This window comes from Boleophthalmus pectinirostris, unplaced genomic scaffold, assembly GCF_026225935.1.
Source record: "Boleophthalmus pectinirostris isolate CB_2022bp ecotype Guang Dong unplaced genomic scaffold, ASM2622593v1 HiC_scaffold_22, whole genome shotgun sequence".
Classification (NCBI taxonomy): Eukaryota; Metazoa; Chordata; class Actinopteri; order Gobiiformes; family Gobiidae; genus Boleophthalmus; species Boleophthalmus pectinirostris.
Window position 1 is genome coordinate 42,011,964 of NW_026571190.1, and position 22,500 is coordinate 42,034,463.

The window sequence follows — 22,500 nt, forward strand, 5'->3', positions numbered from 1 at the left end:
AAGTGCTGGGTTTTAATCTAGACCACGAGTGTCAAACTCATTTTGTTCCGGGGGTCGTGTCCAAACGACTTTGATCCTAAAGTGTCTGGATCAGAAAACTCATGTCATATAAACCCCAAAAATAACAATAAGTTCAAATATTTGTGCAGAGAAACACAAATCTATTACAGAAATCTTTTTGAATTGATGAACTCTTTCTTTTACAAAATATTATAATATTATGAACAACCTGAAACTTTAAGAAAAATTCAATTTCAACACAAAGTTTTAACATGAACTTGTCTGTAAACAAGAATAAGTCAATTTTTTGTTGTAAAATCCTGCACTCGGCTCCACTTTTCTCATGTTGGACATTTTTCTGATGAGGGTGTCACGGTCAACAGTCAAAACGATCGTCCTTTAAGAGCGTTTGGAAAGAGACAAGTCTTCATTTGTGCTGCTCTGGTGGGAGGGGCCACGTACAGAGACGCTGGAGACGCTGCTGTGATAAACACCACACAAAATTAACACCATTTTAATACAAAATATAATAAAAATATTTGAGTATAAAATCAGCCGAGGGCCAGATTAAAGGTCTTGGAGGGCCGGATCTGGCCCCCAGGCCGTATGTTTGACACCTGTGATCTGGAGAATCTAAAAAGACATTTTTGGGCCACCCTAATTTATATATAGAATCATAATATAAAATATGTGTTGTGTTTGTGTCGTAGACGTGTAACCAGCTGGAGGTGCTGGGGGGACCTGTGTCCAGGGACGGTCCGTTTGGGAAAGGAGAGACTCTCACCATGAGTGAGTTTGCTCTTTATTTCCACTTCACATATATGTGTGTACATGTATATGTGTGTACATGTGTGTGTGTGTATATGTGTGTATGTGTGTGTGTGACTAGTTTAAACTAGTTTAGTTTAAAGTGAGTTTTTTTTCTCTTCAGAAAAGTCTCTGGCCGTGGCTCAGCATCACGACGCAGTGTCAGGGACGTCCAAACAACACGTCGCCAACGACTACGCACGAAGACTGGCCAACGGCTGGAACACCTGTCAGGTGAGACGCCCGCCGGGTGAGGCGCCCGCCGGGTGAGGCCCGCCGGGTGAGCGTCCTGCTGTATTGACCAGCACTGTTCACTTTAGACAATGGAGACACTTTGATCCTTTCATTCTGCTCCAACAGTCTAATGTCTCCTCGTTCTCTCTTTCTGTCTGTTTCCCTCACTCTCTTTGTCTCTCTGTTTCTTTCTTTCTCTGTGTTTCCCTCTCTTTCCTCTCTCTCTCTCTCTGTTTCTCTCTCTGTCTGTTTCTGTCTGTTTCAGGTGGTGGTGAGTAACAGTCTCTCAGCTCTGAGTGGATCTGCTGCTCCCAGAGTTTACTGTGACCTCCTGAACATCAGCGTGTGCAGCTTCACCGAGTCCAGCCCCGAGGTACAGACCAGAACTCATCTGTGTTTATGTCTGTGTTTGTGTCTGTGTCTTGTTCAGGTTTGTGTCTGTGTCTTCAGATTCATGTTTGTGTTTGTGTCTGTGTTTGTCTTTGTTCGTGTCTGTGTCTGTGTCTGTCTGTGTCTGTGTTTGTCTGTGTCTGTGTCTGTGTCTGTGTGTCTGTCTGTGTTGTCTGTGTCTGTGTTGTCTGTGTCTGTGTCTGTGTTTGTCTGTGTCTGTGTTTGTCTGTCTGTGTTTGTCTGTGTCTGTCTGTGTCTGTGTCTGTGTTTGTCTGTGCTGTGTTTGTCTGTGTCTGTGTTTGTCTGTGTTTGTCTGTGTCTGTCTGTGTTTGTCTGTGTCTTGTCTGTTTGTCTGTCTGTGTTTGTGTCTGTGTTTGTCTGTCTGTCTGTTTGTCTGTCTGTCTGTCTGTGTCTGTGTTTGTCTGTGTCTGTGTGTTTGTCTGTGTCTGTGTCTGTCTGTGTTTGTCTGTGTTGTCTGTGTCTGTCTGTGTCTGTGTCTGTGTCTGTCTGTGTTTGTCTGTGTTTGTCTGTGTCTGTCTGTGTCTGTGTTTGTCTGTGTCTGTCTGTTCTGTCTGTGTCTGTCTGTGTTGTCTGTCTGTCTGTGCTGTCTGTGTCTGTGTTTTGTCTGTGTCTGTGTCTGTGTCTGTGTCTGTGTCTGTCTGTGTCTGTGTCTGTGTCTGTGTCTGTGTCTGTCTGTGTTGTCTGTGTCTGTGTCTGTGTGTGTGTCTGTGTGTCTGTGTCTGTCTGTCTGTCTGTGTTTGTCTGTGTTTGTCTGTGTCTGTGTTTGTCTGTGTCTGTCTGTGTCTGTGTCTGTGTCTTGTCTGTGTCTGTGTCTGTCTGTCTGTGTCTGTGTCTGTGTCTGTGTCTGTGTCTGTCTGTGTCTGTGTCTGTGTCTGTGTCTGTGTCTGTGTCTGTGTCTGTCTGTGTCTGTGTCTGTGTCTGTGTCTGTCTGTCTGTGTCTGTGTGTCTGTCTGTGTCGTGTCTGTGTCTGTGTCTGTGTCTGTGTCTGTGTGTGTCTGTCTGTCTGTCTGTCTGTGTGTCTGTGTCTGTCTGTGTCTGTGTCTGTGTCTGTGTCTGTGTCTGTGTCTGTCTGTGTCTGTCTGTGTTTGTCTGTCTGTGTTGTCTGTGTCTGTGTCTGTGTCTGTCTGTGTTTGTCTGTGTTTGTCTGTGTCTGTCTGTGTTTGTCTGTGTCTGTGTCTGTGTCTGTCTGTGTTTGTCTGTGTCTGTGTTTGTCTGTGTCTGTCTGTGTCTGTCTGTGTCTGTGTCTGTGTTTGTCTGTGTCTGTGTGTTGTCTGTGTCTGTGTTTGTCTGTGTTCTGTGTGTGTCTGTCTGTGTCTGTGTTGTCTGTGTCTGTGTTGTCTGTGTTTGTCTGTGTTTGTCTGTGTCTGTCTGTGTCTGTCTGTGTGTGTCTGTGTGTCTGTCTGTGTGTGTCTGTGTCTGTCTGTGTCTGTCTGTGTGTCTGTCTGTCTGTCTGTGTTTGTCTGTGTTTGTCTGTGTCTGTGTCTGTGTGTGTGTCTGTCTGTGTTTGTCTGTGTCTGTCTGTGTCTGTGTCTGTCTGTCTGTGTCTGTCTGTCTGTGTGTCTGTGTCTGTGTCTGTGTCTGTCTGTTTGTCTGTGTCTGTCTGTGTCTGTCTGTGTCTGTCTGTGTTTGTCTGTGTCTGTGTCTGTCTGTGTCTGTCTGTGTTGTCTGTGTCTGTCTGTGTTGTCTGTGTCTGTCTGTCTGTGTCTGTGTCTGTCTGTCTGTGTCTGTGTGTCTGTGTCTGTCTGTGTGTGTCTGTGTCTGTCTGTGTGTCTGTGTTGTCTGTGTCTGTGTTTGTCTGTGTCTGTCTGTGTTTCTGTCTGTGTCTGTCTGTGTCTGTCTGTGTCTGTCTGTGTCTGTCTGTGTCTGTGTCTGTGTGTTTGTCTGTGTCTGTGTCTGTGTCTGTGTCTGTCTGTGTCTGTCTGTGTCTGTGTCTGTCTGTGTCTGTCTGTGTTTGTCTGTGTCCTCGTCCTCTCTTAACCTCTCTGTGCTCGTCTAGTTCACGGTGACGGTGTTTAATCCGCTCGGCCGCTCGCTGCTGTGGCCGGTCAGGCTCCCGGTGAACGGGAGCAGATATTCCGTCTCTGATCCGGGCGGGAACCCCGTGGACAGTCAGGTCAGAGGTCACAGAGGTCACGCCCTGCTCTCCGCCGACTCACGGAACCACGGTCGCGTTCTTAACTGCCGGTGTCCCGCAGGTGGCGCCGGTGTCCGACTCCACCCGCGACCTGAGGAGGGGGCGGGGCTTCGCCGTGAACGAGCTCGTGTTCGAGGTTCAGGCTCCGCCCCTCGGCTTCAGCTCCTACACGGTGTCCCAGAGCCAGGACCGGACCGGGATCAAGACCGGACTGAACCGGAACCAGACCAGAGCCGAGACCAGAGCCAAGACCGGACTGAACCAGGGACCAGTGCAGATAGAGAACAAGGTGACAAAAACAAACGCACCTGTGACGGAGACGATCAGGAAATCACAGGCGGCGTTTTTTAGAACATTTCCTCTAAACGACAAAATGTTCTGTTTTATTCTTCTAAAAAAACTCAAACTCTGTGGTTTAAATCTGATTAAACATGTTCTGAAATTCTTCTATTAGTCTGTCAGTTCAGATTTCACTTTTGTTAATTCTAAACGAAGTCTCAAGAGGGTCTAAACTGAGGTCTAAATGAGGTCTAAAACAGAGTCTAAACGGGGTCTAAACTGAGGTCTAAATGAGGTCTAAACTCTAAACTAAAACGGGTCTAAAACTGGGTCTAAACTGGGTCTAAACTGGGTCTAACTGGACTCTAACCTGAGGTCTAAACTGAGATCTAAATTATGGTTTCTAAACAATGGAAACAGGTCGAAAACAGGGTCTAAACGGAGTCTAAACAAGGTCTAAACGAGGTCTGAACAAGGTCTAAATGCGGTCTAAAACGGGGTCTGAATGGAGTCTAATCTGCTTCTAAACGGAGTCTTAAACGGGGTCTAAACGGGGTCTAAACGGAGTCTGGACCCCGGGAGTCTGGACCCCGGGAGTCTGGACCCCGGGAGTCTGGACCCCGGGAGTCTGAACCGGGTCTTTTCTGTGTTTCAGTTTGTCAGAGCGACCTTTGACCCGGACACTGGTCTGTTGTCTGGACTCATGAACCTGGAGACCAAACAGAAAATCGACCTGACCCAGAACTTCTACTGGTGAGTGTTTGGGTTCAGCCCTGACCCTCTCACCGCAGGGTTCACAGTTCAGTACCTCCTGTTGTTGTTTCTTTGGGCAGAAATAGGGAAAACTCGGATATTTGTTTTAAAAACCTGGACAAATCACATGTTTTGTGTGACCGGGGTCACGGGGAGCTTTAAATATTCAGAAACATTCTTGTGTGTAATAATCTGTGTGCACATTAACGTCCTCTGTCGGCGTCACCACTTCCTGTTCAGTTTTATCTTTTGTGGTTTTTGCCGAGTCGTGCTAAGACGCATAAATATTTAAAGATAAGAACGTGAACAGGAAGATACTTTTGGATTTCACTGACAACGTGTTAAAAAGTACAAATAAAACAAACACGTGAGCGACGGAAACTTCTGTGATTAGAAAGAGCGATGTTTGTGTCTCAGTGCTAAATCAAATAATAAATAAATAAATAAATAAATAAAATTAAATAATACATTTGAATGAAAATATAAAAATAAAATAATAAATTAAAATAATACAAAATAATAATAAATATAAAAAATGCTACAAATTGAAATATCCTACATACAAAATAATTGAAGTCTTTATTTTTATTAATTTGAATAGGTAAAATAATAATAATAATAGTAATAATATTATAAATAAAATGATACATAAATAATATTATTTTTTTATTAAATCAAGAAAATAAAATAATAAATAAAAGAAAACACAATGCTACAAATTGAAGTACCCTACATGCAAAAATAATTGGAGTCTTTTTATTATTTTAATTAATTTGAGTAGGTAAAATAATAATAATAATAGTATATTATAAATAAAATTGTACATAAAATAATAAATTAAATCAATAAAACTAAATAATAATAAATTTATAAAACAATGCTACAAATTGAAATATCCTCCATACAAAATAATTGAAGTGTTTATTTTTATTAATTTGAATAGGTAAAATAATAATAGTAATATTATAAATACAATGATACATAAAAAATTATAAAAAAAAATAAATAAATAAATAAAATAAAATAATAATAATAATAATAAAAATGATACAAACTGAAGTACCCTGCATGCAGAATAATTGTAGTCTTTATTTTAATTAATTTGAATAGGTAAAATAATAATAGTAATAATATCATAAATAAAATAATACATAAAATAATAAAAAAATAAAATAAAATATAATAATAATAATAATAATAATAATAAAAAAAAAATGCTACAAATTGAAATACCCTACATGCAAAAATAATTGGAGTCTTTTTATTGTTTTAATTAATTTGAATAGGTAAAATAATAATGATAATAGTACATTATAAATAAAATAATACATAAAATAATAAATAAAAATTAAATAAAATCAATAAAACAAAATAATAATAAATAAATAAAAAGAAAACAATGCTACAAATTGAAGTACCCTACCTACATACAAAAATAATTGTGGAGTCTTTATTTTTATTTGAATTTTAACAGGTTGTTTTATTTTATTTTATGTTTGACGATTTTAATAAAAGTGACTGTTGCTTTTGTCTTCTGTTTTCGATGTTGATGACACAGGCCGAGGGATTCTGTTTTACACCTCTGTTTTCTTGTACTTTTCTTTTCCTTTTTTTTTTTTTTTTTTTTTTTTTTTTAACACAAACTGCCACAGAACTGATGTAAAACTCTGATAAACTTTGACTTGGTTTGGTGGAAAGTCCCTGTGGTCAGAGTTATAAAAACATGAAACGTATCGGATGAATTTTAAGTCAGTTTTGTGATTATTTTGATTATTTTTGTGGTATAATTTTTATTTCAGGTACAACGGGAGCGACGGGAACAACAGTGACAGTGATCAGCCGTCAGGAGCCTACATCTTCAGACCGAACTCCTCCACTCCGTTTGTCATCAGCAAAACCGCCAAGATTCAACTTATACAGGTAAGAATGGAGCTCCAGAGCCCCGCCCACTGTCCCCAGAGCCCCGCCCACTGCCCCCAGAGCCCCGCCCACTGCCCCGGAGCCCCGCCCACTGCCCCCAGAGCCCCGCCCACTGTCCCCAGAGCCCCGGCCCACTGTCCCAGAGCCCGCCCACTGCCCCAGAGCCCCCCACTGCCCCCAGAGCCCCGCCCACTGTCCCCTGCCCGCGCTCCGAGCCCGCCCACTGTCCCCGCGCCCGGAGCCCCGCCCACTGTCCCGCGGCCCACAGGAGCGGCGTTTTGTGACGGCGTTTACTCTGACCTGGGCTCTCACGGGCGCCGCAGTTTTCTAACGCTGAAGTTAACGCACTTGTTTCGTTTTTAGATGAATATTGTGATTTAAAATGTGTAAAATCTAAAATATCTATAACTTCTCTCTCCCTCCTCTCCTTCCTTTTTCTCTCCTCTCTCTCTCTCTGTGTCCCTCCTTTCTCCTCTCTCCTTCTTTCCCTTCTCTCCTCCTCTCACCTCCTCTCTCTCCTCTCTCTTCCTCTTCTCTTCTCTCTCTGTCTCTCTCCTTCTTCGTCCTCTCCTCCTCTCTCTCCTCTCTTCCCCGCTTCTCCTTCCCTCCTCTTCTACTTCTCTCTCTCCCTCCTCTTTCCTTTTTCTTCTCCCTCCTTCTCTCTCTCTCTCTCTCTCTCTCTCTCTTCTCTTCTCTCTCTCTCTCTTCCTCTCCTCCTCTCTCTCCTCTCTTCTCTTCTCCTCTTCTCTTCTCCTCTCTCTTCCTTCTTCTCTCTCTCTCTCTCCTCCTCCTCCTCCTCCTCTCTCCTCCTCCTTCTCCTCTCCTCCTCCTCCTCCTCCTCCTCCTCCTCCTCCTCTCCTCCTCCTCCTCCTCCTCTCTCCTCTCCTCCTCCTCCTCTCTCCTCCTCCTCCTCCTCCTCCTCCTCCTCCCTCCTCCTCCTCCTCCTCCTCTCTCCTCCTCCTCCTCCTCCTCTCTCCTCCTCCTCCTCCTCCTCCTCTCCTCTCCTCTCCTCCTCCTCCTCCTCCTCCTCCTCCTCTCCTCCTCCTCCTCCTCCTCCTCCTCCTCCTCCTCCTCCTCCTCCTCCTCCTCCTCCTCCTCCTCCTCCTCCTCCTCCTCCTCCTCCTCCTCCTCCTCCTCCTCCTCCTCTCTCCTCCTCCTCCTCCTCCTCCTCCTCCTCCTCCTCCTCCTCCTCCTCCTCCTCCTCCTCCTCCTCCTCTCCTCTCTCCTCCTCCGCAGACGTCTGTGGTGCAGGAGGTGCGTCAGGTCTTCAGTTCGTGGGTGTCTCAGGTGGTTCGTCTGTACTCGGGCAGCAGAGCTCTGGAGCTGGAGTGGACCGTCGGCCCGGTGCCCGTCCAGTGAGCCCTTTGACCCTTTGACCCTTTGACCCTTGAACTGTCTCCTCACCTCAGCAGCAGTTCACTGGAGAGTCTCAGGTCCAGACGTGTGACCTGGTTTCTGGTCCTGATCTTTCTAATTCCTCACACAAAGTTCAGCGTCAGGAGAAAGAAACAAAACCCAAACGATTTCCTGGTTTAGTCCTGGTTTAGTCCTGGTTTAGTCCTGGTTTAGACCTGGTTTAGTCCTGGTTTTAGTCCTGGTTTAGACCTGGTTTTAGTCCTGGTTTAGACCTGGTTTTAGTCCTGGTTTAGACCTGGTTTAGTCCTGGTTTAGACCGGTTTTAGTCCTGGTTTTAGTCCTGGTTTTAGGTTTAGACCTGGTTTTAGTCCTGGTTTTACTCCTGGTTTTAGACCTGGTTTAGTCCTGGTTTAGACCTGGTTTTAGTCCTGGTTTAGACCTGGTTTTAGTCCTGGTTTAGTCCTGGTTTAGACCTGGTTTTAGTCCTGGTTTAGACCTGGTTTAGTCCTGGTTTAGACCTGGTTTAGACCTGGTTTAGACCTAGTCCTGGTTTAGTCCTGGTTTTAGACCTCCTGGTTTTAGTCCTGGTTTTAGTCCTGGTTTTAGTCCTGGTTTTAGTCCTGGTTTTAGACCTGGTTTAGTCCTGGTTTTGGAGTCCTGGTTTAGACCTGGTTTTTAGTCCTGGTTTAGTCCTGGTTTTTAGTCCTGGTTTAGACCTGGTTTTTTTAGACCTGGTTTAGTCCTGGTTTTAGTCCTGGTTTTTTAGTCCTGGTTTTAGGTCCTGGTTTAGTTCCTGGTTTAGACCTGGTTTTTTAGTCCTGGTTTAGTCCTGGTTTTTAGTCCTGGTTTAGTCCTGGTTTTAGTCCTGGTTTTAGACCTGGTTTAGACCTGGTTTAGTCCTGGTTTAGTAGACCTCCTGGTTTTAGTCCTGGTTTTAGTCCTGGTTTAGTCCTGGTTTAGACCTGGTTTAGACCTGGTTTTAGTCCTGTTTAGTCCTGGTTTAGTCCTGGTTTAGTCCTGGTTCAGCTCTTCTCTGTCAGGAGAAACGAAACAAAACCCAAACGATTTTTCCACCATCGCTTCAGAACCGGAGTCATTATTATTATTATTATTATTATTCAACCCCGAAGACGCGACTGTCCTCGTTTAAAGATGAAGTTTGTGTTGTGTTTTGTGTTTTTTTTGTGCCGTTTTCTCGTCTCAGACTCTCTTCTGTTTCAGGGATGATCTGGGGAAGGAGGTGATGACTCGACTCGACACAAACATCAAATCGGGAGGAGTTTTCTTCACCGACTCCAACGGACGCGAGCTGCTCAGGAGAAGGTCCAACGCTCCAACACAAACACAAACTACACTGAAACACAAGAAAAACAGGAAAAACCCAAACTAACGTGTCAGTGCAGCTCCGCAGGTCGAGTCAGGTCCGTGTCAGGGCGGCGCCAGGAGGAGGAGGTTCTTGTCTTGTTTCCGCGTGTTTATCACATTTCGCCATTTCCAGAATAAAGTAAAAACAGGTACCGTGTTTTCCGCACCACAGGACGCGCTCCTCGGCCTCCGACCCTATCAAAAAAAACCCGAAACAAACGCACACGGAGCAGACGGCGACCGCACGGCGAGACGCGACCGCACGGCGAGACACGACCGCGGACACACTCATCGCTCCACGCCGACGAGGAACGGAACCGAGGAACGAACCGAAAAAAGCGAGTTTAGAAGTTTAGAATTTCTGTCGAGGTGAACGGAAAACTGTGCTTAAAGACGGGGGTATTTTTGGAGTTTTCTCTCATGTTTTAACGTTCCATCGTCTTAAAAAAAAAAACTGTCTGAAGAGATTTTAGACACATCCACGCGTGTTTGAGTAATCTAGCGATCTCTCTGTACAAGATTTCTCCATAAATACGATGATAAACACGAAAATCTTCCATAAATAGTACAAAAACGTGACAGAAAACCGCGGTAGTTTCGTTAGAGGAGACGCGCGGTGATTGTGTTGTGATGGCGCTCTGAAGGGGGAGCGACTTAGCAGCAAAACCGAAACTTATAAAACACGTTAAGATGTCGTTGCGGGAGATTATAGCGTTTACAAAACAATAAAAAGAGCGAAACACGTGAGGAACGAACCGAAAAAGCGACGAACGCGACGTGCCGCTTCTAGACACACCCTTCCTACACGAAAGTTTTAAAATGTAAAAAATGTCCGATAACGACGGACAAAACTGAAACGCCGTTTACCAAGATTAGAATTTCTGTCGAGGTGAATGGAAAACTGTGCTTAAAGACGGGGGTATTTTTGGAGTTTTCTCTCATGTTTTAACGTTCCATCGTCTTAAAAAAAAAAAACTGTCTGAAGAGATTTTAGACACATCCACGCGTGTTTGAGTAATCTAGCGATCTCTCTGTACAAGATTTCTCCATAAATACGATGATAAACACGAAAATTTTCCATAAATAGTACAAAAACCTGACAGAAAACTGCAGTATTTTCGTCAGAGGGACGTGCAGTGATTGTGTTGTGATGGCGCTCTGAAGGGGGAGCGACTTAGCAGCAAAACTGAAACTTATAAAACACGTTAAGATGTTGTTGCGGGAGATTATAGCGTTTACAAAACAATAAAAAGAGCGAAAAACGTGAGGAACGAACCGAAAAAAGCGACGAGCGCGACGTGCCGCTTCTAGACACGACTGAACAACTGAGTCACTGTGAACACGACGACAATCCAGCGACAGACACTACTCCCTACACTACTCCCTACACTACTCCCTACACGCCACAACTGAACACACCCAGAGTCACCGTGAACGAACAAACAAACAAAACCACTCACACATCACACTGTTGGGTTTCATCTAAAGTCCAACACTGTTTATTTGTGAAAAAAAGTTCAGAAATAGACCATTTAATGACAGTGCGACGAATAGTGCGGAAAATACGGTACGTGTTTTTAGTTTGATAATCAGAGAGTGCGCAGTTAGCATGCTAGTTAACTCTGCTCTTGTCTCTGACTGTTGGGAAAAGACAAAGACACATTAAAGTCACGATTCACAAATGCATCAGAAGGAGCGAGACACAAACAGTGGGTCAGTCTGTAACGAACCGAAGCACAAATGTGGATTTAACCAGGATTTGTAGAAGAAATTCCACACTTTCCGTTGCGTTGGGACAAGTGTGAGTCCATGTGCACAGTGGATAAAGCAGCACATATGTTTCTGTGTCCAGTGGGAAAAAGTTTTTCCAGGTGAGAGTCGCTCAATGTGGATGACGAGGCCCCGCCCCCCTCCCCCCGTACGCTGTCCTGGTTTTGACAAACACAAATCTGGTCACACTGACCTGTATTCACCTGAGTCATGTCTTTTAATCCAACACAAGTTGAACCACATCAGCGACACAAGAGCTGGAGTTTTATCTTCACTTAGTTTATGTAAATTAGTGATGTGGTTTTAAGTTTTGTTTCTGTGAGATTTGAACAAAACTGAATTAAACACATTATAATGTCAAACAGCTGATGTGGATCTAGAGTCGTTATGTTTATATGTCGTAAAGTTGAATTTATTGATGCAGATTAGTGCAGATAGTAATAATAATGATGATCATTTTAATATAAAAACCTTAATGATTCATCGAAAATCGATCATTAATTCTTCCGACGATCGATTAAGAAAATTTAATCAAATGTCCGTCTCTAGTCTGGGTCAGCGTCTGTGAGTAGAACTGAACACAACACGACCTCGACTCTGACCCTCGCGTCTCGAGGTTTTTCAGTTTAACTTGTTTATTTGATTTATTTTGTGCTTCAGGAAAGATTTCCGCCCGACGTGGAAACTGAAACAGTCTGAGCCCATCGCTGGAAACTATTACCCCATAAACTCCAGAGCCTTTATCACCGTGAGTCTGAGAACACCCTGACCTGAGTCCTCAGCGCGCACGCACGCAGTCCTGGTTTAGTCCTGGTTTAGTTTGGTCCAATTTAGTGCAAATCTAGTCCTAGTTCAGTCCTGCTTTAGTCCAGGTTTCATCCAGATTTAGTCCAGGTTCAGTCTTGGTTTAGTCCAGGTTTATTCCAGTTTTAGTCCTGGGTTTAGTCCTGGTTTTGACCTGGTTTAGTCCTGGTTTTAGTCCTGGTTTAGTCCTGGTTTAGTCCCTGGTTTAGTCCCTGGTTTAGTTCTGGTTTAGTCCTGGTTTAGTCCTGGTTTAGTCCTGGTTTAGTCCCTGGTTTAGTCCCTGGTTTAGTCCTGGTTTAAGTCGCTCAAAAAGTGTGACTTGTACATCTTTTTTTTCTTCTTCATGACACATTTTTTGTCTGGTTCGACTTATTGTCCGAAAAACACTGGATTTGGAAAGTTAAAAAACTATAATCCCAAACCGTAAGACCTCAAATCTGATCAATTCTACACGTGTAGGTGCTGTAAAGTCATGGAAAATTCACTTTAGGTCATGGAAACGTTTTGAAAGTTTTGAAAAAAGAGTGAGAATCCTGAACATTTTAGTGGAATAAAACATAAGCAAAAAAAAAAACAATAAGCAAAATGATGACAGCAAAGCGTCGAGGTTGAATCCTGAGCCGCCACGTCCCCGTCAGTCCGTCCCAGGGCAGCTGTGGCTCGGAATCACACAAAGACTGGAGTTTGATTTGTTCTTTTCTTTGGTCCAGGACGAGGAGAAGCAGCTGACCGTGGTGACCGACCGATCCCAGGGAGGCAGCAGCATCCAGAACGGCTCCCTGGAAATCATGGTGAGGGACTTTTTTACTCCCGTGCGAGTTTACGGAGGAGGGGGCGGAGTCAGGGGGGAGGTGAAAACTCCACGAAGGACAGACCGTGATCCTTTGCTCCATTTCAGCGCAGACGACAAGAAGAAAGAACAGTTCTGACACTTTTAAGTCTAAAGGTTCGTTCACACCAAAGCGTCAAATCGTCCAGTTTCTACGTAAAGTCGATGTGGACGCGCGACTAGAGTCTTCGGCGTCAGCGCGGCGCGAATCTGGCGTCGAAGCGGCGCGTCTTGAGCGTTTTGGCGTCAGCGCTCCAGACGCGCGTCCGAGTCGTCGCCGTCAAGAAGTTGAAAATGCTGAACTTTTCACGTCAGACGAGTCGCGTCGACCAATCAGAGACGAGTATCCAGAGACACAGCGACGTTATTATCAGGAAGAAAAACCCCAGAACCAGAACCACAAACATGAACAGAGAATAAATATATACACCACAAACACCAGGACTAACCAGGACTAAACCAGGACTAAACCAGGACTAAACCAGGACTACACCAGGACTAAACCAGGACTAAACCAGGACTAAACCAGGACTAGACCAGGACTAACCAAGGACTAACCAGGACTAGGACTAGACCAGGAGACTTAAACCAGGACTAGGACAGGACTAGGACCGGACGGACTAGACCGGGACTATAGGACTGGGACTAGGACTAGGACTGATCCAGTGTCATTAGTGGAGTATAAATATAAACTCGCTCCAGTCGTTGAGTCGATTTCCTCCGCTGATGTTTTATGTTATAAAAACTCTAAAGTCTCAGTCTGGTCTGACATTGTTTCAGGAAAAGATCTGGACCGGGTTCTTGTTTCCAGGGCAACGGACGCACGTCAAGTATTTTTGTCCCGTTCGTCCGCGGCGTCAAAGACACGAGCGTCGGGGTCTGAACTCAAATGCAAAGGCTCCAAATAGAAACGTCAAGGAGTTTTTTGACGCTTTGGTGTGAACGAACCTTTAGTTCTTTAGATTAAATCTTGTCGAGGCTTTTTAAGAGGAAAAAGTACAGTTTTGTTTGTTCGCCTCCACAAAATATCATAATAAATATCGTACTGTGATATTTAGATATTGTTACATCTCTAATCTTGAACTTTCCCACAATATCGCAGTAAATATCGAACTGTGAGGTTCAAGCTGTGACGATATCGTATCGTGACACTTAAATATCGTTCCAGCTTTACTCCTTTGTCATAGATCCTCTGAAATCCAACAGATGAAAGAACTGACCGTCTTTTGAAACTTGTTTTTCTTCTTTCTTCTTATAATATTTTTCCATGTCTTGACCGTTGCCGCGGCGTCTCTCAGCTTCACCGGCGTCTGTTGTACGACGACGTCCGCGGGGTGGCGGAGCCGTTAAACGAGACGTCGGAGCTGTTTCCAGACGGTCTGGTGGTGCGCGGGACTCTGCTTCTGTCCCTGGACCCGCCCAAGAGCGCCGCGGACAAACACCGCCCCCTGGGGCAGGAGACGGTACTGCAGCCTCTGCTCTCCTTCACCAAAGGCAAACCGGAGCCCAGCGCCAAACTCACCGTGAGTGTGAACTGTGCGGCGCCGGCAGAGTGGTTAGCCCTGTCGGCTCTGCGGGTTAAAGGTCACGTTCAAAAATGAATCTAGTTGTGGTTTTAAGCAGTGACGCACGTGTTTGAGTAACTGTTATTCTGACTACATCTTCAGAGCTTCAAAAGTGTGTTTCCTCGTGTGTTTGTCGTCGTGTTTGTGTGTTTGTCGGTTTGTTTGTGTGTTTGTCGGTGTTTTTTTTCATGTGTTTTCTCGTGTGTTTGTTGGTGTTTTGTGTGTTTGTTGGTGTATTTGTGTGTTTGTTGTGTATTTGGGTGTTTGTTGTGTTTTGTGTTTTGTTGGTGTATTTGTGTGTTTGTTGGTGTATTTGTGTATTTGTTGGTGTATTTGTGTGTTTGTTGGTGTGTTTCCTCGTGTGTTTGTGTGTTTGTCGGTGTGTTTTCTTGTGTGTTTGTGGTGTGTTTCCTCGTGTGTTTGTTGACGTGTTTGTTCATGTGTGTGTTTGTGTGTTTTGTTCGTGTGTTTGTGTGTTTGTTGACGTGTTTGTTCATGTGTGTGTTTTCTCGTGTGTGTTTTTGTGTGTTTGTTGGTGTGTTTCCTCGTGTGTTTGTGTGTGTTTGTGTGTTTGTCGGTGTGTTTTCTCGTGTGTTTGTTGTGTGTGTTTTTTCGTGTGTTTTTTCATGTGTTTCCTCGTGTGTTTGTGTGTTTGTCGGTGTGTTTCCTCGTGTGTTTGTCGACGTGTTTGTTCATGTGTGTGTTTTCTCGTGTGTGTTTTTTTTCCTGTGTAGTTCTCGGGCCTCCAGGCTGCGCTGCCCCCTGCTGTTCACCTGCTCACTCTGTCTCAGTGGGACTCGGACTCGGTGCTGCTGAGGCTGGAGCATCAGTTCCAGACCCGGGAGAGTCGAACCAACTCAGAACCCGTCACCGTGAACCTGCAGGTACAGAACCAACCAGCGGCGTCATGATACTGAAAGATAAAACTGAGAAACTAAACCCTGAGATTTTCCACATTAAACGGTAGAACTTTCTTTTCTTTTCCCACGTGTCCTTATATCTTAGAGTCTTCAGGCCGACAGAGGCGAATCTCAAACCGACTAACGTGTTCACGCCAAAGAACAGAACATTCTGGAACTGAAAGGTTTTTTTCTAAGCGAACTGTGACGACAAATTGGACGTGAGCAGCTTCAGGGTCACACACCCTAAAATAAACAAAGAAAACGTCTGTGTGGAACATGGAGGAGAAATCAAGCTGCTGTGTCCGTGTTCGCCCGGTGAGGTTCCATCTTTGGATTGGGTGTCGCTGCCGCCTTCTCCACAGCAGGCGTTCCTCCAGATGTTTCTCCACAGCAGATGTTTGTCCAGATGTTTCTCCACAGCAGATGTTCCTCCAGGCGTTCCTCCAGAGCAGACGTTCCTCCAGGCGTTCCTCCAGAGCAGACGTTCCTCCAGATGTTCCTCCACAGCAGACGTTCCTCCAGGCGTTCCTCCACAGCAGACGTTCCTCCACAGCAGACGTTCCTCCACAGCAGACGTTCCTCCAGATGTTCCTCCACAGCAGACGTTCCTCCAGATGTTCCTCCACAGCAGACGTTCCTCCAGGCGTTCCTCCACAGCAGACGTTCCTCCAGACGTTCCTCCACAGCAGACGTTCCTCCACGTTCCTCCACAGCAGACGTTCCTCCACAGCAGACGTTCCTCCCCACAGCAGACGTTCCTCCAGACGTTCCTCCACAGCAGACGTTCCTCCACGTTCCTCCACAGCAGACGTTCCTCCAGACGTTCCTCCACAGCAGACGTTGTCCCGTAGCTCGGAGCAGATAAATGACTTGTAGAAGTACAGATGCTCTCTGGTGTTGATGATCCATGATTATTTTCCTCACTGTGACATTTGTTTTTGTTTGGTGATAAATCGATTCTCTCTGTCAAGAAAGCTTCTCGTTCACCGGTGAACACTTTTGGTTCCTCGTGTAACTGGTGCAGGATCTGACACCGGCACCGTTCTGGTCGACCTGAGAACATCTTCTGTGGTCCAGGTCTACACCAGGTCCTCTGATACTTGTCCTGATCCGAGTCCAGGTGGTTCCAAACACGTTCAGGAAAGATTCTGCTCTGTCCTGTCAGTGGGACTTTGGGAGGATCTAGTTTTGAGTCTAGTTTTCATATCGATTAGGTTCAGATTTTCGATGCTGCTGACGACCCTCCAGACTTAAAGGTGCTGGGGTCCGTCACCTTCTTGTTTCTATGGATGTGTCTTTACTCTGCCTGGAATGTTCCACAGTGTGACATTAAACAAATCTACAAATTCTGGCTGTGAGTCTGGTTTGGTCTCCATGAAGATAGAAAGGTTTAATGCCAAACTGTGAAACATTTCAGAAAAAGCAAAAACGTCTCCACGGAGAAAAGCGTTTTGATTTTGTTGAGTGTGTCCCCTTCCTCTGACCCCGGTGTCACTTAAACTCGACTTTGTTCTGTTTTTGCAGAAGTTGTTTTCCACCCTGGAGGTTCTCGGCTTCTCTGAGCTCAACCTCTCGGCCAATCAGTGGAAAGAAGACGTGAAGAGATTTGACTGGACGCCAGAGACAGAAGGTACAGAACAAGAGACAAGCGCAGGACAGGACGCGAGACGGAAGGTAGAGGACGCGAGACGGAAGGTAGAGGACACGAGAGGAGAGGACGGAAGGTAGGACGCGAGACGGGAGGAGAGGACGCGAGACGGAAGGTAGAGGACGGACGCGAGGCGGAAGGTAGAGGACGCGAGGCGGAGGTAGAGGAGGACGCGAGGCGGGAGGTAGAGGACGCGAGACGGAAGGTAGAGGACACGACTGACGGGTAGAGGACGCGAGACGGAAGGTAGAGGACGCGAGACGGAAGGTAGAGGACGCGAGACGGAAGGTGCAGGACACGAGACGGAAGGTAGAGGACGCGAGACGGGAGGTAGAGGACGCGAGACGGAAGGTGCAGGACGGGGACGGAAGGTAGAGGACACGGGACGGAAGGTAGAGGACGAGGCGGAAGGTAGAGGACGCGAGGCGGAAGGTAGAGGACGCGAGGCGGAAGGTAGAGGACGCGAGACGGAAGGTAGAGGACGCGAGGCGGAAGGTAGAGGAGACGGAAGGTAGAGGACGCGAGACGGAAGGTAGAGGACGCGAAGGTAGAGGACGCGAGACGGAAGGTAGAGGACGCGAGGCGGAAGGTAGAGGACGCGAGGCGGAAGGTAGAGGACGCGAGGCGGACGGAAGGTACAGAGGAGGTAGGACGGACGCGAGGAGGTGAGGACGCGAAGGCGGAAGGTGCAGGACGCGCGGCGGAAGGTAGAGGAGACGGAAGGCAGAGGATGCGAGGCGGAAGGTAGAGGACACGGGACGGAGGGTAGAGGACGCGAGACGGAAGGTAGAGGACGCGAGGCGGAAGGTAGAGGACACGGGACGGAGGTAGAGGACGCGAGACGGAAGGTAGAGGACGCGAGACGGAAGGTAGAGGACGCGAGGCGGAAGGTAGAGGACGCGAGGCGGAAGGTAGAGGAGACGGTAGAGGACGGAGAGGACGCGAGGCGGAAGGTGCAGGACGCGAGGCGGAAGGTGCAGGACGCGAGGCGGAAGGTGCAGGACGCGAGGCGGAAGGTGGAGGACGCGAGGCGGAAGGTGCAGGACGCGAGACGGAAGGTGCAGGACGCGAGGCGGAAGGTGCAGGACGCGAGGCGGAAGGTGAAGACGCGAGGCGGAAGGTAGAGGACGCGAGACGGAAGGTGCAGGACGCGAGACGGAAGGTAGAGGATGCGAGAAAACAGTCTGAGGAGGAGAGAGAGAGAAGAACAGAGGAGAGGAGCAGAGAAGAAAGGAGAGAGGAGGAGAAGGAGAGAAGTGGAGAGAAGAAGAGGAGAGGAGAAAAGGAAGAAGGGAGAAGAGGGAGAGGAGCAGAGAAGAGAAAAAAGAAGAGGAGAGGAGAAAGAAGAGAGGGGAGAGAGAAGGAGACGAGAGAAGAGAGGAGAGGAGAGAAAGAGAAAGAGGAGAGGAGGAGGAGAGAAAGAAGAGAGGAGAGGAGAGGGGGAGGAGAAAAAGAAGAAGAGGAGCAGAGGAGAGCCGAAAGTTGAGGAGAGAAAAAGATGAGGAGAGAAAGCAGAAGAGAGAAAGAGGAGAAGGAGGGGGAGGAGAGAAAAAAGACGAGGAGCAGAGGAGATGAGAAGGGAAAAGAGATAGAAAGAGGAAGAAGAATGGAGAAAGAAGAGAGGAGAAGAAGAAAGGAGTGGAGAGGATCAGAGGATGAAGTTTATTACCGTTTTTTTTTTTTTTTTTTTCATGATTATTTTCCGTTGTTTTTCCAGAGGAGAAGTGGGAGCAGAAGTCGTCTGTGGATCCTTCGTTTTGGGACGTGACTCTGAGGCCGATGGAGATCCGCACGTTCCTCCTCAGAGTCCGAGTCCGAGTCTGAGTCCAAGTCCGGGTCCGAGTCCGAGTCTGAGTCTGAGTCTGAACTTCTGTCACTGCGGCGAAACTCTGCACCAGCTCGTCTTAAAACGAAGATTCTGCTGAACCTGTTTTTAAATTTTTTTTTTTAAACTCCCCCCCCCGTGTTAAAACGTTCTCTCGTCAAAGCTCCTCGTGAAGGTTTCAGATCACGAGTCTCCGACCTTTTTCCTGCTTTTTGTAAAACGAAAAACGCCGGAGCTGCTCATTTTAACGATCGACAGAAATTTTGTAAATAAAAAAGTCGCGGAAAAGCCGAAAATGAAGCACAAAATTCTACATTTATTAAAAAAACAAACAAAAAAAAAAGGCTAGAGACTCCCGTTTTAGAGTCATCCGTGTGTGTTTGAGTCATCTAGAGATCTCTCCTGGGTCTCTCCTCTTCCAAACCCTGCTGTACGAGGCTCCGCCCACAAGCCCACGTCACGACAATTCTCCAGAAAAAAAACAGAAACTCGACAAACCTGTTCTGTGTTTTCAACCGTCGCTTTAAAATATCGACGTAAAAGATGAACGACGCGAATCTGTGTGTCATTTGTTCAGCTGTTTTTCAAAATAAAACTAAAAATGAGAAAATGGAAAACAAATTTTTTTTTAAAAATGTCATTATTTGTCTCCAAAACCAAAATGAAAAAACAGATAATGATTCGTTTTTTCAGTTTTCGATTTTGTGTTTAAATGAAAAATGGAAAAAACAAAACAGACTGAACCAGGACTAAACCAGGACTAAACCATTTTCGGTCCTGATCTCAGTCCCTGTCTCAGTCTTGGTTTCAATCATGGTCTAGTCCTGGTCTGGTCCCAGTTTTTGGTCCTGGTCTCAATTCTGGTCCCGGTCCTGGTCTCGGTCCAGTCCGTTTTCCGGTTTTTCCTTTTTTCATTTAAACAAAAAATCGAAAACTGAAAAAAAACAAACAAATCTTTGTTTTTTTTTTTCATTTTTCTGGAGACAAATATGAAGAAAATTGTTGTTTTTTTCCCCCCCATTTTCTTATTTTTGGTTTTATTTTGAAAAACGACACACGGATTTGTACGTGACTTTTCTCGTTGAGCGTCACCTGATTTTTAAAAACCTACGAGAAAATCAAACTGAAGACGGAAGAGCGAACGTTTTAATGTTTTACACATTTTCAGTAAATTTCACTCAACAGAAACTCAAATCAACCAAAAAGTGAAGAATAAAAATAATCCTCTTGATTGTGCCAAAGTCTGTGCAATAAGTGTGATCTGTTTTTCTGACTTTTTTTTGTAAATATGGAAATGATTTTGTATTTTTGAATAAATCTTCAGGTTCTTAAAACTCGTGTTTGGGTCTTTTTTTCGTTCACTTTTCTAAATTGTGGTGTTTTATTTTCCGTTTGTTTTTTCAGTCAAAGGCCGCGACTCATTTCTCTTTCCTCTCTTCCGACTTGTTTCCTCCTCGCTTCCTTCTCATTTCCTCCTCGTTTCCTCCCTCCTCCTTCTTTTCCTCCTCTCTTCTTCTCGCTTTCCTCCGCCTCCTTCCTTGTCGTTTCCTTCTCGCTTCCTCTTCCTTGATTCTGCAGGAAATGGGTGAGGAAGTCCCAATCCCTGTGTCGTTCATTTGTTTTTCAAAATAAAACCAAAAATAAAATTTAAAAAAAATAAAGATTTGTTTTTTCAGTTTTCGATTTTGTTTTTAAATAGAAAATGGATAAAGGACTAAAACCAGGACTGAACCAGGACTAAACCAGGACTGAACTAGATACAGGACCAGACCAGAACCAGACTGGGACTGAGACCCAGAAAAGGACCAGGAATAGGAACAGGAACAGGACTGAGACCGGGATTCAAAAACAGATTTTAAATAAAAACTATAGATATTTGTGACCAAATTTTCAAAATTCTAAACTGGGACACTCGGGTTTGGACGTTTGGTAGAAAATAAAATAGTTAAAAAAACGAGAAACTTTGTCAATCCTCGACTCGTGTGACTCGAGTAAAATCTGAGACTAAACACAGAACAAACGTGATTTTATTTATTTATGCTTCTCTGGTTTAGACCTGGTTCAGTCCTGGTTCAGTCCTGGTTCAGTCCTGGTTTAGACCTGGTTTAGACCTGGTTTAGACCTGGTTTAGTTCTAGTTTAGTCCTGGTTTAGATTAAATTGGAGACTTCTGGGACATTTCTTGTATAAATTGGGACAAATCAGTGGTTTTTGTATAAATCTGTGGGACAGAGGACACAGGGTCAGGACTGGGACTGTCCCGGGGACACAGGGTCAGGACTGGGACTGTCCCGGGGACACAGGGTCAGGACTGGGACTGTCCCGGGGACACAGGGACGTCTGGACTCTCTGATCGTTGGTCCGTTCTAGATTTGGTGACATTTGGAGCCTTTAACAACGACTCTTACAATTCAACAAAAAAGAGCAAAAGTGACGTCATCAGGACTTTAATGATCTGAACAAACAAACACAAAACACTTCGTCTCTGCGTCCACACTTCAAATGTCCAGAGACGGTCCGGGGACGGTCCAGGGACGGTCCAGGGACGGTCCGGGGACGGTCCGGGGACGGTCCAGGGGTCTTTGTCCAAAAACATGAGAAAAATAAAAATCCGGCTCTTTCAAAGTGAACTAAAGTTTTTTTTTTGGTTTGTTTCATTGTGGTTTGTTCTGGTCCTTGAGCTCCGGGTCGTGGGAGTAACAGCACTGATCCCCGTACTGACAGGTGCCCTGAAACACAAGGAGCGACAGGTGAGGGCCGTGGGACAGGTGCTGACAGGTGCTGACAGGTGCTGACAGGTGAGGAGTCTGTAAGTTGGACTTTATGTGGTTTAAATCTGGTGCCTTCACGTCCTGTGGGAATCATCAAACTGCTGAGATGAGATTAAAAAATGAAATTTAAATAAAAAATTCAAACTGTTAAATGAACCTGAAAAGAAAAAACAAGATTTTAAATAATAAAATTTACACCAATAATGTTAAATGTGATAAATGAAAATGATAAAACAGAAGAATTCTGCCTCATCAAAAGAAGAAAAAGGGTCAAAAAATTATAAGTAAAATAAAAATCTAGGAATATGGACATGAAAATATGTTTGGATCAAATTATTAATATTAATAATAATAATAACATTTAATTTAATTTATATTTTTGTGATTATGATCTTATAAAATAAAAAATTGACTCACCTGTTAAATTAAATATTATTAATATTAATTTAATTTATATTTTTGTGATTATGATTTACTCTGGGTCTCCTTAAGAAAATAAAAAAATTAAATAAAAATAAAAAGTAGACTCACCTGTTTGAACTTTTTACAGGGGAAGTTCTTGAGTTCAGAAGAGTCTGTGATTTTCCGTTTGTTCTGGAACTTTTTCCGTTTGTCCTGCAGGTCGGTGGAGATTCCTCCTCTGAACACAAACAGCACCAGACAAATGATGAACACTCGTTTAAAGCCTCAGTGCGGGACTTTTCTGGAGGTGGAAAGTCACCTGCGACATCCCATGAAAATACAAAGTTAAAGCCATAATACGGAACATATCACATATGTCCAGGGCCCAGGCCACAGAAGAGTCAGGTCTGTGGAGATGCGAGCGCCGCTCACAGTAAAGGAGCAAACATGAAACAAAAAAGTGTCTATTTTTGGTCTAAAGTGACGTACTGTGGCTTTAAAGCTGAATATATTGAAGCAGCTTTAACTCCTCCTCCTCCTTTTTAACAAACTCATTCTTACATTTGGACACGAGTCTCTGCTGATTCCATCTGAATCTGAAACCTGGGAGGAAATATTCCAGTGTTTGTGTAGATTTCCTCACGTCCTCTTGTACAAAGCTGTGATGCTCTCGATTTACATCACTATATTTCTGTTTTATTCACTTTTCTGCCTCGTTTTGTCTCT

At 45.0% G+C, this 22,500-nt stretch overlaps 2 protein-coding genes across 2 annotated transcripts in view; one reads left to right on the plus strand and one right to left on the minus strand.

Moving 5' to 3' along the window:
- man2b1 (mannosidase, alpha, class 2B, member 1) overlaps positions 1-19,227 on the plus strand; it is a 32,461-nt gene extending 13,234 nt beyond the window's left edge. Inside the window, 15 exon segments of the mRNA XM_055158665.1 lie at positions 711-789; positions 932-1,041; positions 1,307-1,414; positions 3,449-3,565; positions 3,648-3,875; positions 4,521-4,618; positions 6,418-6,538; positions 7,775-7,893; positions 9,116-9,217; positions 11,690-11,777; positions 12,544-12,624; positions 13,961-14,185; positions 14,962-15,111; positions 16,654-16,759; positions 18,495-19,227. Of these exon segments, the coding sequence (XP_055014640.1) occupies positions 711-789; positions 932-1,041; positions 1,307-1,414; positions 3,449-3,565; positions 3,648-3,875; positions 4,521-4,618; positions 6,418-6,538; positions 7,775-7,893; positions 9,116-9,217; positions 11,690-11,777; positions 12,544-12,624; positions 13,961-14,185; positions 14,962-15,111; positions 16,654-16,759; positions 18,495-18,601 (1,839 nt within the window). The 3' untranslated portion in view covers positions 18,602-19,227.
- A 1,805-nt stretch (positions 19,228-21,032) lies between these two features.
- trmt1 (tRNA methyltransferase 1) overlaps positions 21,033-22,500 on the minus strand; it is a gene marked incomplete at its 5' end in the record, with an annotated part of 10,990 nt that continues 9,522 nt past the window's right edge. The window contains 2 exons of the mRNA XM_055158524.1: positions 21,033-21,330; positions 21,904-22,012. Coding sequence (XP_055014499.1) covers positions 21,256-21,330; positions 21,904-22,012 — 184 coding nt within the window. The remainder of the gene's footprint in view (positions 21,331-21,903; positions 22,013-22,500) is intronic.